Source organism: Staurois parvus, unplaced genomic scaffold, assembly GCF_062004578.1.
Source record: "Staurois parvus isolate SC_StPar_1 unplaced genomic scaffold, SC_StPar_1.0 ptg001200l, whole genome shotgun sequence".
NCBI classification, from domain to species: Eukaryota; Metazoa; Chordata; class Amphibia; order Anura; family Ranidae; genus Staurois; species Staurois parvus.
Genome location: NW_028318996.1, coordinates 1,340,511 through 1,358,169, shown reverse-complemented (window position 1 = coordinate 1,358,169; position 17,659 = coordinate 1,340,511). Strand labels below are relative to the sequence as shown.

General features: G+C 46.6%; 1 protein-coding gene across 9 annotated transcripts in view; it reads left to right on the top strand.

Moving 5' to 3' along the window:
- LOC149438256 (uncharacterized) overlaps positions 1 to 17,659 on the top strand; it is a 60,809-nt gene that overhangs the window by 15,394 nt on the left and 27,756 nt on the right. For 7 of the 9 annotated variants that reach the window (XM_089660059.1, XM_089660058.1, XM_089660061.1 and 4 more), the window contains 5 exons: positions 1,760 to 1,858; positions 1,945 to 2,034; positions 11,581 to 11,688; positions 12,963 to 13,040; positions 16,463 to 16,546. In XM_089660059.1, coding sequence (XP_089516185.1) covers positions 1,760 to 1,858; positions 1,945 to 2,034; positions 11,581 to 11,688; positions 12,963 to 13,040; positions 16,463 to 16,546 — 459 coding nt within the window. The remainder of the gene's footprint in view (positions 1 to 1,759; positions 1,859 to 1,944; positions 2,035 to 11,580; positions 11,689 to 12,962; positions 13,041 to 16,462; positions 16,547 to 17,659) is intronic. The other 2 variants (XM_089660056.1, XM_089660057.1) reach the window with 2 other exon arrangements.

Genomic DNA, 17,659 nt, shown 5'->3' with positions numbered 1-17,659 from the left:
TGGGGGCAGAGCTGGAAAGAAGAAAGTGCAGGGTCTGGAGGAGGAGTGGAGTCAGTTACCAGAGTCTGCTGAATGCTGAGACCAGAGGAGGCAGAGATGAGAAGGTGCTGCAGCTGCGCTGAGAGGTGCTGGATTTGGCAGAGGAGTTCTATTCTCCTCTCTGCTGATGACTGCTGAGACAAGGAGGGGGCGGAGACAAGGGGGTACCTACAGGAGAGGTGCAAAAGCCACATGAAATGGCCTGGAGGGCCAGATTCGGCCCAAGGTCTTTGTGTTTGACACCTGTGCCATAGATGGTTTGATAGTCATGTGATCCTAATGAACTTGCAGTAATTGAATGGTGCTGGGAACATTAACTATTTCAATGAAACAGTGATGTAACCCATACCAACCATAAGAATTAATATTTATGGGTCTGACTGCTGTAGAGTGAAGTGGTTGCTAATGGTCACAGCACTTTGATATTCAGTTTCATAGTTGGCTCTTATTGAATAATTGCTTGTCTTACTCAAACTTTATTGTGGTATGCATATTTTTTTTTATTCAATAATGCCTATGTTGTTGTGGATTAGGACTGTACACTTTTGATCTTTGTACCTTGAGCAGTGATATGCATTGAATGGCAGCAATCGGAGATCTTCCAGTATTCAATGTACTCAGATTATCGAAAAATCTCATTCAGGGTGCAACCCTTTGCAAAGTGATGCTTTCCTATCTTTATCTTAAGACTAGTATTGCAAAAGTGGCCCCCAGTAAGGTGAGTACTAATATGTATATTGCCAACAGATCGAGATGAATAGATCTATACTGAGCAGCCATGACAGTATGACCACCCACCATACCCCTTGAGGTATGAACTTCATTAGACTTGTGAAGGTATGCTGTGGTATCTGGCACCAAGCCATTAGTAGCAGATCCTTTTAAGTCCTGTAAGTTATGAGGTGGGACCTCCACAAATCGGCCTTGTTTTTCCAGCACATATCACAGATTCTCAATTGGTTTGAGACCTGGTGAATTTGGAGGCCAAGTCAACACCTTGAATTCATTGTTGTGTTCCTCAAACTATTGTTGAATTCAGCAGACCAGGCCACCTACTTCCATTGCTCTGTGTGCTCCGTGCCCACTGTAGGCACTTTTGGCTGTGGACACGGGTCAGCATGGGCACCCTGATTGGTCTGCAACTATACTGCCCCATAGACAACAAACTGATGCACTGTGTGTTCTGACACCTTTCTATCAGAACTAGTATTAACGTTTTCAGCAATATGAGGTATAGTAGCTCTTCTATTGAATTGAACTAAACCGGCCAGCCTTGATCAGGCAAAAGGTTCAACAAGATACTCGCACAAGGGAGTGAGCCTTTTTCCATCTCTGTGATTGTTTTTTAATTTTTCTTACTGACATGTTGGTGTTATATCTTTCACTTGGATGTTATAAGTTGCACTGAGTAAATACAGCCGGTTAATACAAAAACAGTCTGCCTTCATTTCAGGCTGCAAAGCAACAACATGTGGGTGATTCTATACCGTGTGTGTGTGTATGGATAGATACACTTTTTTAATAAACATAATCTATGAATTATTTCTAGATCAGTACATTTATAAATTGCATTCTTCTGAAGAAGTCATTGGGTACAATCTGTAAAAGTCAATGTAGCTGCACCACAACTGCATGCCAAAAGCTGTGTTCTTAAGGAAAGTTGACAAATTAGCAAATCACAAATTCATATTAAAATTCTTTGTATTTTTATCAATTGTAGACTTTCCTGATATTCTAGTGACGATAAAGGAAGAACCCATTGGAGAGACCCCAATAAGTCAAGGGGAACATTGTTTTGTAGACAATTATCCTTCCACATGTAAGTAGAGTTTGTGTAATATACATTTCTGACTGGATTGTTGTATTGATGCAGCAATCTATCATTTTATTTTTGTGTTTTATCAGCAGCTTCTGGTCCCACTTTTTTCTTAAATATCAAGCAGGAGAAAACAATATTTGGACCTGTCAGTTTGAATACTGAAGCAGAATTGACAGGTAAAAAAAATCTCCACTCTTTAACCACTTCCCGACCGGCCGTTGCATATAAACGGCCGGACGGTGGCAGTACAGGGTCGGGTGGCCGTTTATGAACGGCCTCCCCGCACCCTGCTTGTGCGCGCTCCCTGCCCGCTGTGTCCTCCGGACACAGTGAAACACCGATCGTCGGACGGGACCTCTGTACGAGGTCCCGATCATGTGATCACTGATTGGCCAATCAGTGATCACATGCAAAGTAGTAAGCAAGATGTCACTTGTGACATCATTGCTTACTACGTGTGAAATCTGTGAATGATCACAGAGGTCACATGGTACAAAGCTATTCACAACAGCCTTGTACCATGTGACAAGCTGTGACCAATCACAGCTCACTCTGTATTTCTCAATGAGTGCAGGAATGCACACAGAGAGAAAGAGAAATGATTGCTTTTACATCCTATATGGGTGTAAAAGCAATCATTGTAAAAAAAAAAAAAAAAAATCTTCATCACCCTCCACAAGTAGTACAGTGTTACCATGGTGACACTGTACTGCTAGGGTGACAGTATGTAAAAAAAAAAATAATAATAATATAAAAATGTAAAAAAAATGTTTAAAAATTATAATTTTTGGTTATAAACGAATTTGTTTTTGTTTGTTTTTTTACTAAAAAGATAACGAAATACATTTTGGCAAAGATTTATGATGAAATATTATTTATTTGCATAATTTTATAAAAAAAACATTTTTGTTCAAAATTTTTGGACTTTTTCATTTACATAGCAAAAAAAATAAAAATCCCAGCAGTGAATAAATACCACCAAAATAAAGCTTTATCTGTCGCAAAAAAATGGTAAAAAATTAATTTGGGTACAGTGTTGCATGACTGTGCAATTTGTCATTCAAAGTGTGATAGCGCTGAAAGCTGAAAATTGCCCTGGTCAGGAAGGGGGTAAAAGTGTCCGGTCTGGAAGTGGTTAAAGCATATTGCTGTACTTTTCATTTAATTGTTATACTGGACAGTTTAAACAGCTCTTTACAAAAAAGGGAGGCAGTAAATTTAGAATTCAAAGGGGAGGGCTTATAGAGCCCTGCTCATGAGAACCTGCAATTTAAAGGGAGGGGAAACTATTACAAAAGGCGTGAAAGGTTGATGGGGAAAGTAAAAGGTCGGTTTTTAGGTGGAGCGGAATAGGCTTTCCTGAAAAGATGAGATTTAATGGATCTCTTAAATCTCTTGCTTTACTATGACTTTAGTTGGTTTGGGACAAGCCGGCCCAAACAAATTATTTTCTTTACTAGTATATGCAGTCACTGTCAGTGCAGTGGAAACTGTATGTGGCATCGGCTACATACAACATGCAGTACAGGATCTTCCCATGCCTGTAACAAAGTTGAGTTGGGCTATGCACTGCTCAGCTTTCACAGAAAGCCTTGCATCTGCCCACCTCTCCACCTTTGTCAATCAGAGGAAGTCCTGTGTAGATTGATTAAAGTTACAAGGCTTCCCGTGAATGGCAGGGCAGTGCATAGCCCAACTCAATTAAGTTCTGGCAGCAGACAGGAAGTCCTCATACTGCTGCCGGAACACAATGCTGTATACAGCACTGACCGCAACCTCATTTATTAGTAAAGGAGAAAGTTTGTTTGGGTCAGCTTGACCAAAACAAACAATTTGAAGTGATACCAAAGGTGCAGTTAAAGGCAGACAGACTAGGAGAAAGCCAGATAGATTGGGATAAAGATATCCAGAAGATAAGAGGCTCTACAGAAGTCCTGGAGGCAAGCATGGGAGGACGTGATGAGAGGAATAGAGAGCAGAAGGTTTTGTAAAGCGTGACTGCCCAGCGGCGGGGGTCATGGCCGTGGGGTCTGACCTGTGGTGAGGGCTCATGCAGAGCGCGCAGCGGGGACGCCTCTAGAGGCCCGGGCCCCAATCGGACCTCTCATGACCGCCGCGGCCCCAGGGACATCAACGGGAGGCCAAGGAAGAGTCTCTGTAGCAATTGTAATCCAACGGGGTTTGGTGTGAGCCTCTGTAGCAAGTAATCCAACAGGGGGGTTGGTGTGAGGTCAGCACAGGAACAGTTCAAATGAAGCCAGGGGAGAGCATGTACTCACGGATCTCCGGTGTCTAGCAGACAGTCTTCCCCAGCTGTGGGAGGGGGGGTCCTAGGAAGGCTTGGGTCTCTGCATAGCCTGGCCACGAAAGGTCCCAGCTGCAGCTCGGGCTCCTTCTGTCAGCTACACAGCGGTGAATACCTCGGGAGCCCTGACATCAGCTTCTTAAACTGACGTCGGATCCCCTAGTCGCCTAGGCAACCGGGGGGAGGGGGGGCCTGAGCTGGCGTGGCTCCAGCTTGTCTTAGGAATGCCTTTCATCTCTGCATGAGGAGAGAGGGGACCATTCAAAAAGCCGGGAGAGCAGGGACAGAGCAAGGGGGCTGAGAGGGGAAAGTAGCTGCGACACTCCTCCCCCTTCCATTTCACAAGTGCCCGCAAGGGGGACCCAACCGGGTTCCCTTGAAGGCACTTGGGGGTCCTGACTTAGCTACTGTGGATCTTGTTGGCGGGAAAGGCCGTCTGCATTTTGGTGTTTGCTTCCCCGTCTATATCGAAGGGTGAAATTATAAGGCTGGAAGGTGAGGCTCTACCTAAGGAGGCGCCCGTTGTCCCCGGACACCCGGTTCAGCCATGTGAGGGGGTTGTGATCGGTGACGATGGTGAACTCCCGGCCGTACAGGTAGGGCTGTAGTTTCTTTAGGGCCCAGACTATGGCCAGACATTCCTTCTCCACCGTAGCATAGGCAACTTCCCGGTTCAGTAGTTTGCGGCTGAGGAAAGCGACGGGATGTTCCTTCCCAGCCTTGTTGACTTGGCTGAGGACAGCCCCTAGGCTGTAGGTGGAGGCGTCTGTCTGCACAAGGAAGCGTCTGTTGTGGTCAGGGGCGGCCAGGACGGGGTTGCTCGCCAGGGCAGCTTTGAGGTCACGGAAGGCGGATTCATAGGCTGAGGTCCAGGTCACCATCCGTGGACTGTTCTTTTGGGTCAGGTCGGACAGGGGCTGGGCCGTGGAGCTGAAATTAGGCACAAATTTACGGTAATAGCCGGCAGTGCTGAGGAAGGCCATCACTTGCTTCTTGGTCTGGGGGGTGGGCCAGTCATAAATGGCCTGAACCTTGGCTGGTTCAGGTTTCAGTGCCCCCCCCCCCACTCTGTGCCCGAGGTACTGTACCTCAGCCATTCCCAATTGGCACTTGTCTGGTCTCACTGTCAGCCCGGCCCTGCAGATGCGGTCTAGGATGGCCCCCATGTGGGCCAGGTGCTCCTCCCACGTGTCACTAAAGATGGCTATGTCATCTAGGTAGGCGCACGTGAACTCTTGACATCCCTCTAGTAGCTGGTCCATGACCCGTTGAAAGGTGGCGGGGGAGTTTTTCATGCCGAAGGGCATGACAAGGAATTCGTACAGGTCGAACGGGGTAATATAGGTGGAGTGCTCAACGCCCTCTTTTGTGAGGGCGATTTGCCAGTAACCCTTGCTGAGGTCTAGGGTGCTAACGTAGCCGGCCCCGCAGGTCGTCTATGCGGGGCATGGGGTAGGCATCACTGACAGTGTAGTCATTCAACCTCCGGTAGTCCACGCAAAAGCGGGTGGTCCCATCCTTTTTTGGAACCGGCACCACCGGGGAGGCTCAAGGACTGCAGGGAGAGTCGGATGATACCCAATTGGAGCATCTCGGAGAGTTCGGCCCGGATGGCCGACTTCACAGATTCGGCGACCCGGTATGGGGCCTGCTGAATGAGTTTCTGACTGTGGGTCTCCATGTGGTGGAGGGCTAACCTGGTGCGGCCCGGGGTGACTGAGAAGGCGACGGCACGGTCCGCTAGCACAGTCCACATCTGGGCCGTCTGGCGGGGGTTCAGCTTAGCCCCCGTGGGAATCTGATCTAGGGGAGTGGTGACCTTGGTGGCTTGCAGGAGATCAGGCAGGGTTCCCTCATCTTTTCCGCCTGTGGAGGCAGGGCAGACGGCTAGCACGGGTAGAGTCCGGTCGTGGTACTCTTTCAACATGTTGATGTGGACCGTGTGCTGCTGGCGGTCGCGGGCGTCGAGGCTAATGACGTAGCTAGTCTCGTCTAACTTGTGAAGGACCTTGTAGGGTCCTTCCCAGGTGTGCTGGAACTTGTTCTGGGGGTTGGGGACGATCTTGAGCACCTGCTGCCCTTCAGTGAACTCGTGACTGCGTGCCTTGCAGTCGTACCATACCTTCTGGTGTGTCTGGGCCGCCCGAAGGTTGTCATGGGCCATGGTGGCCAGACGGGTCAGCCACTCCCGCAGCTCGAGAACGTAGGAAACGACGGTGGTACCCGTGTCCTCTATCTGCCCTTCCCAATGCTCCCGAACCAGGGATAGGGGACCGTGGACCTTCCGCCCGTACAGGAGTTCGAAGGGGGAGAACCCCGTTGACTCTTGCGGTACCTCCCGATATGCAAACAGCAGGTGAGGGAGGAGCTTCTCCCAGTCCGACTCCACGTCAATGAAGGACCTCAGCATGCTCTTCAGTGTGCCATTGAAGCGCTCGCAGAGGCCATTGGTTTGGGGGTGATAGGGAGTGGTCCGGATCGCCTGTACCCCGCACGTGCGCCAGAGGGATTAGACCACCTCGGACATGAACTGGGTACCCTGGTCGGTCAAGTTCTCACTGGGGAAACCCACCCGGGAGAAAACGGTGACTAGGGCCTCGGTCACTTTAGGGGCGGAGATGCTGGACAAGGGAACAGCCTCGGGGTAGCGGGTAGCGTAATCCACCACCGTGAGAATGTACCGCTTTCCGGACTTACTGGGCCGGGCCAGGGGTCCCAGGATATCTACAGCTACCCGCTGAAAGGGCTTGTCAATGATGGGTAAGGGGCGTAGCGTGGCCTTGGGGTGATCCCCTGGGCGTCCCTTCCTCTGACAGATGTCACAGGTCTGACAGAAGTGGGCTACGTCCTGGGTGATACCTGGCCAGTAGAAGGCTTGGGTCATCCGCAGCCCCGTTCTCCTCTTACCCAGGTGGCCGGCTACTGGAATGTCATGGGCTATCTGGAGTAGCGGGAACCTGGACTATCTAGGCACTATCAGTTGTTTGGAGCTAGCAGAGGGTTGACCCGGGTGGCTTGGGCCTGCCTCGCGGTACAACAGCCCCTGCTCCCACCAAAGCTGGTCTCCACCCCCCTCCTGCGGCGGCCTGGGTCCTAAACTTAGCCAAGGTGGGGTCTGTGGCTACCTCCCGCTTGAAGGTCTCCCGGTCCCAGGTCAGGGGAAGGTCGGGGTCAGGTGGAGGTTCACTCACCAAGTCCATGCTGGGGAAAGGTCCCGTGGTGGCTTAGTCTGTAGGAGGACCTCAACCTGCTTGGCTCCGGGTCACTGCCCCGACGTACTGGCATCGTAGCTCCCCTAGGTCGTTGCCGAGCAGAACATCCGCCGGGAGGCCGCCCATGACGCCGATCTGGTGCTGTTGCTCCATGAACCCATTGTTGAGATGCACGGATGCTCTGGGGATATTATGTCTGGCTCCTCCTGCCAGCTCGATGGCAAATCCAGGGCTGGGTTGGATGGCTTCTGGCCGGATCACTCGGGGATCGGCGATGGTCAAGAAGGCCCCCGTATCCCGAAAACCGGTGGCGGGTTGCCCGTCCACCCACACGGCCTGCAGGTGGCGCTGTTTCTGGGCGGGTTATGTAGCCCCAGGGGGGTGGACACTGTAAACCCCCCACGGGAGTGCTTGTCTTCTGTAAAGCTCATCCATTTGCTGGGAGGCGGGGGCAGTGGTTCTTCTGCGGGATGGAGCTCCAGGTAGTGGACCGGACGGGGAAAGTGACGGCTTCGGGAGGTGGGGCAGTTGGCTTGGAGGTGCCCTGGCTGGTTGCACCCGTATCAGTGGCGGTCCATGGGGGGCCTTGTGAACCGGGCTCTGGGTGGCGGTTCTGCGGAGTTGGCAGTGGTAGGTGGGGGGCCCGTTTTGCCAGAGGTGGTGGGGGGCGGGGTCCTTGGCAGCTAGGGGGCAGGGCCCTTGGCATCTCAGGGGCCCGCCGTTTCCAATGTGGTTTGATGGCCAGGATCTCGTCGGCCAGGGCAGTGGCCTTTGCAAGGGTGGTAGGGGCTTTCTCTCTTACCCATCCGCGCACCTCCGCCGGGCATTGGTTGTAGAATTGCTCCTTCAGAAATGCTTGCATGATTTCTTCTGCAGTGCGGGCCTGTTCCCTCTCTAGCCACCTCCGACAGGACTGCGACATCTTGTGCGCATACATCCGATAAGACGGCTCCACAGGGCAGGTCACGGAAGCGCACCCGGTGCACTTCTGGGGTCACCGCGTAATACTCCAACACAGTCTGTTTGACCTGGGCATAATCCCGGCCATCCACATAATCCAGGGTGCGGTAGGCCGCAGCTGCACCCCCTGCTAGCAGACCCACAAGGTGCCGTATCCAATCTGTGCTTGGCACCTCCATGAGTTGGCACTGCTGCTCAAAGTCCTGAAAGAACCCCTCCACATCCCCAGCGGCTTCATTGAAGGGTTTAAAATCCTCCTTGGGAGGGGGGTAACCCGCGGCCCTGGGTCTGGAAGGGCCGCTTAGTTCGCGGTGACTTCCTTGGCTCTCTCTTTCATGCGCCCTCCGGATAGCCTCTCGCTTGTTCTCTGCCGTGGCGTCTGACCCCAGGAGGGCAATCTCTTCCTCCACCCGAGTAAGCCAGGGGCTCTTGGGCCCTTGGTCATGGCGTGTTGGGGAGGCTGGGGTTGGCCTGCTCTCCTCTCTTGCTGGGGCGTCCTGGGGATCAGCTTCCTCAATGGCTGCGACCAGATCCTCTTTGGCTAGGCCCCTCCAGGTAAGGGACAGCTGCTCGGCCCTCTCCTGCAGACATGCCACAGTCCACTTCCTGTATTCGTTGGGCCGAGCCTGTTCCCCCATGTGCTGGCCTTTGCTGTCTGCCATCTCCTCAGTGTCCTGATCCCACCGTTGCCAACCAGTATGTGACGGAGGGTAGACAGGACAGAACACACAGAGTAGATGGCAAACGCACAAAGCTTTATTGAGGCAAACAGATGACAGTCACTGAATAGGGAAGTTCGCAGGGAGGGGGAATACGCCAGTACAGGGCGACAAGGAGGGACCAACACACTTAAAGTCCAACACCGAGAGCCAAGGAAGAGTCTCTGTAGCAATTGTAATCCAACAGGGGTTTGGTGTGAGTCTCTGTAGCAAGCAATCCAACAGGGGGGTTGGTGTGAGGTCAGCACAGGAAAAGTTCAAGTGAAGCAGGGAGAGAGCATGTACTCACGGATCTCCAGTGTCAGACAGTCTTCCCCAGCTCTGGGGGGGGGGTCCTAGGCAGGCTTGGGTCTCTGCAGAACCTCGCCACGGAAGGTCCCAGCCGCAGCTCTGGCTCCTTCCGTCAGCTACACAGCGGTGAATACCTCGGGTGCCCTGACATCAGCTTCTTAAACTGACGTTGGACCCCCTAGTCGCCTAGGCAACTGGGGGGAGGGGGGCCGGAGCTGGCGTGGCTCCAGCTTGTCTTAGGAATGCCTTTCGTCTCTGCAGGAGGAGAGAGGGGCCCATTCAAAAAGCCGGGAGAGCAGGGACAGAGCAAGGGACCAGCAAACACAAATGCTCCTGCGCTTGGGGATGGACTCGATGCAGGCTACAACCACTTTAAGAATGTCCTGGAACATGCACACCTTGCTGCCCTCAAATGGACTGGGGAAATCCAAATATACTGAATGAGGAAAGACGAAACAGAAGGCGCACAAGCCTTGTGCATTACCATAAAAAATGTTTAATGAAAAATAAAGTATGTGTTGTACTCACAAACGACAATATAGTCAAGGCACATCATAAAAGAACAGCTGGGTCAACACCGCGCTGAGTAACAGTCCGCAATAGGGAGTTTAGACATCCAAAAGGCTGACGCGTTTCGAGGACTTGCCTCTTCCTCAGAGCCAACTGACCAAATGTCTGCTCCCTCTTTTTTATATGCTCACTACTAGTTAAACCAAAGGTCACATGGGCCATCCTGGACACTCCCCTGTGCAGGTGGAGGAGTCACAGGGGCAATTGACATAGTGTAAGTAAACACGAAAGGTCTATAAAAATATACATATATACACACATATGCGTATAAATAAAACCATTGAAACTAGTGACAATCATAAAATCATATGAACCATAAGAAGTGTGCACAGTGAAAAATAAATAAATGGAAAGTTACACATATATATAAAATAAAATAAAAATCCTTCCCTGGTGATGCACTGCACTGCTCGCCTTTAAATAAATGGATGGATGGATGGATGAGCAACGCTACGAAGCTGCCTAGTGCTCTGCTTGCCATAGACAACCATGGGACATGGATTTAATATAGAGAGTAGATCTGAAACCCAGCAGAGACACTTATTAATTCATAGAGATGCAGCCTACAGGGTGTGTGCCTCTCATTCTAGTATAGTCATATGATGAAACGTAGGCATGTCTGGCAATGTAGTGCACCATGGATGGATATGCATATGCGATACTATATACATGGTTTTATTTATACGCATATGTGTGTGTGTGTATGTATGTATATATATATATAAATATATATATATATATTTAATGTGTGTGTGTGTGTGTATATATATATATATATATATATTTTTTTTTTTTTTTATTTATAGACCTTTCGTGTTTACTTATACTATGTCAATTGCCCCTGTGACTCCTCCACCTGCACAGGGGAGTGTCCAGGATGGCCCATGTGACCTTTGGTTTAACTAGTAGTGAGCATATAAAAGAGGGAGCAGACATTTGGTCAGTTGGCTCTGAGGAAGAGGCAAGTCCTCGAAACGCGTCAGATTTTTGGATGTCTAAACTCCCTATTGCGGACTGTTACACAGAGCAAGGGGGCTGAGAGGGGAAAGCAGCTGCGACAGCACCACAGTTCACTTTAGATTGAAAAGTCTTCAGGCAGGGTACCTCAGTTTATCCTTAAAGGTTAAAGGACAGCTCCAATTTAGCTGTTTATTTGACTTAAAGTGGAGCTCCACCCAAAAGGGGAAGTTCCACTTTAAGGACTGCTCCCCCCGCTCTCCATTAAGGATTGGCACCTTTGGGGGGCAGGGGGAGTGGATACCCGAATTTGACAGGTACCCGCGCCCACTACCGGTTCGATCGCTTAGGCGATTGGAAGCGGAAGGTGTCCTCCCTCCCTCTCTCCCTGTAGTCTTTTGGGACACGTGACTCCCAGAAGACTACAGGACCATTCATGAAGCGCAGCGCTACTCGCACATGCGCAGTGGGTACTGGGCTGTGAAGCCGCAAGCTATCACAGCCGGGTGCCCACACTGAAGATGCTGGCCTCCTGGAATACAGGACGGCCGGTGAAACGGGCTGCGGGGGACACACCAAGGGACAGGTAAGTGGCTGTTTTTTACAAGTCAGCAGCTACAGTTTTTGCAGCTGCTGACTTTTATTTTTTGACAGCGTGAGTGGAACTCCGCTTTTAGTTTTCATTTGTGCATATTGTGTATTTTGCAGGCTCACCACACAAATCTAATGCAGCTCTTCTTAAAACAGAAGAGGAGGGATTTTCAATAGATGATTATAACAGTGCTGGAGGAGAAGAGTCTCCCAACAACAGTGCAGGTAAGGTTGTGCTTTCCTCTGCAGAATGTTTCTTCTACTCTAGGCAAGCTATTCTTTTTGCGGATGTGTCTTGGTGTTTTTATTTATATCATAAATACACACACAGTCATGGCCAAAAATACTGGAACCCCTGCATTTCTGTCAGATAATGTACCACTTCGCCCAGAAAGTCGTTGCAATTACAAATGTTTAGGCATTCTCATGTTTATTTCTTTTGTGGCATGCCACAAAAAAGTGGAGAAGCAAAAAGCCAAATCTGACACATTCCACGCAAAACCCCTATAATGGACTGGACAAAATTATTGTAATATTTGATAGCACACCCCTTGGAAAAAATAACTGAAATCAATCACTTCCTGTAACAATGAGTTTCTTACACCTCACTACTGAAATTTTGTACCACTCTTCTTTCACCAACTGCTCCAGGTCTCTCAGATTGAAAGGGTTCCTCTTCCCAACTGCTGTTTTGAGTTCTCTCAAAAATAATGGAAAATAATGGTGGCCACACAAAATATTGACACTTTGGGCCCAATTTGCACATTGTCACTTAGGGGTGTGCTTACTTTTGTTGCCAGCGATTTAGACATTAATGGCTGTGTGTTGAGTTATTGTGGGGGGACAGAAAAAGTACACTGTTATACAAGCTGTACACTCACTACTTTACATTGTAGCAAAGTGTCATTTCTTCAGTGTTGTCACATGAAAAGATAGAATCAAATATTTACAAAAGTGTGTGTGTCTGTCTCCTGACATCCTGCTAGTTTTGCTTACATTGATCGCGTACATGGATTTGCAAATATGTCTAGAGGTATGTTGAAGATGCCCCTTTTCAACCAAATTTTGTTCTTTCTCTGGCCCCATTCATACCTGAGCTCTTTTTTTTTTTTTTGCCCGATTCCCAAAGCAGTCCAATGCTCAAGTTGAAGAATCCTATTTATTTTAATGAGTGCTGTGTCGCTTGTCACCTGTGACCTGTTGAATTAAGTACATTTTTTGGGGAAGAGTGGTGTTATATGGCCCCACAGACTGACACCACTTGAAAAACATGTTTATATGAGTTTTTAGGCACTCCCGTTTTAACAGTTGGTGGGGCCAAAAATGTGCAACTCTGCTCCTGTACCCCAAGTGGCGAACATGCACAAAGTCCCCAAAATTGCCTGCCCACACTCATTTCTCGTGTGAATGGAGACTCGCGTCAAAGAATTTCCTTCATTTTAGAGCTTCCAGGACATCTCCCCTTCCATACTATAATAATGTTTGTGTGTCTGTGGCAGGGGTTCCTGGCATTTTTAAGCAAGAGCCTGATCATGGTGATGAAGGGGAAATCGACAACATGGACCATGAAAATATAAGTAAGTGATGTATCTTGCCTTTCTTCCAAGTGATTACGAAAAGAGTCAAAATTCCTGTTAAGTTTTTATTGCTGTCTTTGTCTGGCGAGATCACTCTGCTCTATTTCCCGTGTCATTGGGAAAATCTATAGTCTTACTGTTGTCATAGGAATAGAAGGAAATCTTAAAGTGGCGAAACCTGCTTCTGCTGTTTAAGTGTTGAGTTTTCACCTTTTTTGACCTGATGTTAAAAATGATGAGTAAAAATGGGAGAAGCTCTCCAATGGAGCACAAGTAGACCAGCTTTCCAAGCCTTACTAAAAGCAAAAATGTAATATATTGCAGCTTACCAATTATAATTAGACGTAGCTGCACTGATTTTTTTTTTTTTAAGCTTTTCCCCCTCTGTTTTCCCCTGGTGATCTAGTCAGTAACACACCTCTTGTATTCGAGTGCCTACATAAGGAGCAACACAGACACTCATTAAACAGCATTCTCAGTCGGGTGAGAGAGGAGTGTTGGATGTATTAACAGATTTAAATTCACTAACCGATTGAAGCCAGACTCCCACTTTATAAGCAGTTACAGCAATGGTTTTGTTCCTTTTTAGGATAAAGGTTTTACATAATTTAAAGCTGACCATTGTAAGGGCCCCTGTCAGTGGAAATGGTTTGTCTTATCCGTCTAACTGCTACATCTATAGGACAGCTTGTTCTGTTGAAAAAAAAAACAGACTTGCTGGCCAGATCTCCAGGTCAAAATAAAGAGAGCCTAGAAAAGAAAATGAATGCAGCCACCACATCTAAGAATTGGTAAGCTGCAATAAAATGTTTGCTTTTGAATTTAATGCTGCTTTAAAGTGTTACTAAACCCACAACAGTAAAATCAGTCTGTATATCCAGTAAAGCATGCTTGTTATACTCACTGTGGAACTTAAGGGGTTAATCCTCTGCATTGTGTAAAAAGGCTGTTTGATCCTGTCTTCTCTGCCCCTTGTTGAAATGACCACTGGATACAGACTGAACCCATAGCCACATGCACATGCTCAGTTTGGTGTGTATTGCTAGAGTTGTTTGTTTTTTTTTTCTTTCTTGGGAGAGTGCGTGTGATCAGCACAGAGCCAATCAGCACTGTCCAGACAGAGATCAGGGGTTCTGCATCCTCCTAGACAGAAAACTCCTCCTACAAGCAGTGCTCTGCTGAAGTTTCAAGAATGCTCTAACTGCTGATGAGAGGATATTTAGCAGTGTATATTTACTAAAATAATTGCATTTCCATGTTCTGTGTACTGTGTAAGACCAGATATAGTGAATGCAGGGTCCGGGGTTTAGTAGCACTTTAACCATTTCTTACCCCTTTAAAAAGAAAAAAAAGTTTGGCTGCAAAGCTGTGAAACCAGCTTGTGTTGCGTACAGCCACGTTGCAAAGGTTTTGAAACAGACCTAAAGGTAATTCTGCCTGAAATTGAACATATAGATTTCAGGGAACATTGCTGTTTTAATGGGCTTGCAGAATATTTTTATGAAAAATAACATCCATGACTGTCATTTTATGAATGTTCATGAAATGCAAAAAAAGTTCTCAAGCTAAAGTAGATCTAAATGTACTTCTATAAGCTTTAACGTGTTATTGTAGTTTCCGTCTGTTTAAATGTTCAGCTTCCACTGGTGATTCTGTCAGGGAGGTCTTTGTTCAGGCACTTGGTAGGTGACAGCTCTCTGCCAGTTGTGCTTCTATGTTGTCACATACACCCCGATGGAGACTACAAATGGCCGTGCTGGCACACATTGTACAAGCACCGTTTTCATTCTCAGGAAGTTGGTCTGGACTAATAATGTGCAGCTGTTGCTGAGAAAATGCATGTTAACAGGAAGTGGCTAAAAAAGGCAGGAGATCAGTAGTGACAAGATGCAAAAAAAAAAAAAAAAAAGGGTTGACCGCAGTATTTTGCAACGTAAATGGCATTTGTTTTTCAGAGCAAAAGAGACACTCTAGGACGGGTCCAAAGCTTTTTTCAGCCATTACGTCATTATAGTAGAAGCAACGTTTGAGCCTCACAGAACCCCCTTCATCAAGCATGTGACCTGATGCTCCTGCAAAGCTCCGAAACACTTCTGCTCAGGGTGGATTTGATTTAAATCAAACTGATTTAAATCACGATTTAAATCACTAGTCAGTAAGGCTTGATTTAAATCCTAGTTTTCTACATAAAGACTAATTCTTGCTGGTATAACTTTAATATGCAAGTAGATGAAGATTTTTAAAATAACAACTTTTCATATTCGTTTTTTTATCCCCAGTTTAATAGGTTAATCATTCATATTTGGACAACTTTCCTGTTGTACTTAGGAAGGAGAAAAATAATCATTACCTTAATAATAACAATTTAAATAGATTTATTCATCTGAAACAATAACATTCCAGCATATGTGATTTGCTTACACAAACATCCATGTTTGTTAACTAATTTGGCTAAACAAAATATATATATTTTAAGAAACTTAGACTGTCAGCCCCTTCCTCCTCACACTTAGTTTTACTTTCTTCTTGTGCAGATCTATTCCACTCCAAACAATAAGAAAAATATTGTTTCTATTCTATTCACTGAACTTCTTGAAACTTAGCAGTGAAGGGGTTGATTCTGTATTCATAGGTTTGTAGAAGTTAGGATGAAGGTCTTTTTCTTAACTCTGTTCATGTTATAACATTTTTGCTGTGAAGAAGAGGCATGTGATCTCCGCTGAGTCAAATTCAGTTTTGAGAACTGCAAAAGTAAACCAAGCATCTGTGATAATATCTTGTAGGCAGAGAAACTGCCCAATAATCTTACAAAAACCTCTGGAAGAGCATGACATTGTGAATGGATTAATGGAATTTATTTACCAAAAAAATTAAACATATACAGCCTTATTCTACGTAATTAAAAAACTAATATTTATTTCATGATGGAATAACCTTTGGATGGTAATATATTTTCCTCAAAAAGCATTTTATTCAAAAAAATCCAATTTAAATAAAAAAAAATCTGATTTAAATCCAAAAAATCCGATTTTGTTTTTTTTATTTTTTTAAAAAAATCATTGATTTTTATCCACCCTGCTTCTGCTATAATGATGTGATGGCTGAGTAGAGCTTTAGACATGTTTTGGAGATCCATGGTGTATTGGTGACATTCTCTCACTCATTTTCGGTTCCAGCCGGTGGTCGCTGCAGCACCCATTTTCACACACAGCCACTTTTCAGGAACATGTACGTTGGTCGTTGTTTATGGTACATAATGCTTTAGTAAGCTAAATGTCTTCCATTTGGGGTTTACACCTGCTTTTGTGTATTTGCAGCTTGATTTATAAGGATCACAATGGCAAAACTTTTCTTGGAGCACTAATGTCTGGAAAATTAAATTGAGATTTGGGTTGTAACTACAGTACCGTTTTATCCCATAGTCCCTGTGATTGTGAAGGAAGAAGAGCCTGACCCAGATAGAAATATCCACAATCAAGAAATTCAACCTGCTCGCCACAGTGCAAGTAATTGTTGCTTTTTAATATATTGATTAAATTATAGGTATGTCACCCTTTTTAGGGTTCGAGCACATGAGCATACAGTTGCAAGAAAAAGTATGTGAACCCCTTGGGATTACGTGGAGTTTTGCATGAATTGGGCATAAAATGTGCTCTGAACGTCATCTAAGTCACAACAATAGAAGAACACAGTCTGCTGAACATAATACTACATAAACATTAGATGTTGCCATGGTTTAATTGCACATAACATGTAAACATTCACAGTGCAGGGAGGAAAAAGTATGTGAACCTTTGGACTTAATAACTGGTTGACCCTCCTTTGGCAGCAATAACCTCAACCTAACGTTTCCTGTAGTTGCAGATCAGACCTGCACAACGATCTGGAGAAATTTTGGACCACTGTTTCAGTGTAGCAATATTCTTGGGATGTCTGGTGTGCATCGCTCTCTTAAGGTCATGCCACAGCATTTCAATCGGGTTGAGGTCAGGACTCTGACTGGGCCACTCCAGAAGGCGTATTCTGTGCTGTTGCAGCCATTGTTTTGTTGAATTACTTGTATGCTTTGGGTCATTGTCCTGTTCCCATCCTCTGCGGAGCTTCAGTTGGCGGACAGATGGTCGTACATTTTCCTGCAAAATGTCTTGATAAACTCTGGAATTCATTTTCCCATCAATGACAACAATCCGTCCAGGCCCTGAGGCAGCAAAGCAGCCCCAAACAATGATGCTCCCTCCGCCATGTTTTACAGTGGGGATGAGGTTTTGATGTTGGTGTGCTGTGCCTTTTTTTCTCCACACATAGTGTTGTGTGTTCTTCCCAAACAACTCAATCTTGGTTTCATCTGTCCACAGTATATTTTGCCAGTAGTGCTGTGGAACATCCAGGTGCTCTTTTGCAAACTTCAAACGTGCTGCAATATTCTTTTTGGACAGCAATGGCTTCCTCCGTGGTGTCCTCCCATGTACTCCATTCTTGTTTAATGTTTTCCTTATTGTAGATGTGTCAACAAAAATGTTAGCATGTGCCAGAGATTTCTGTAGGTCTTTAGCTGACACTCTGGGATTCTTCTTTACCTCATGCAGCATTCTGCGCTGTGCTCTTGCAGTCATTTTCAC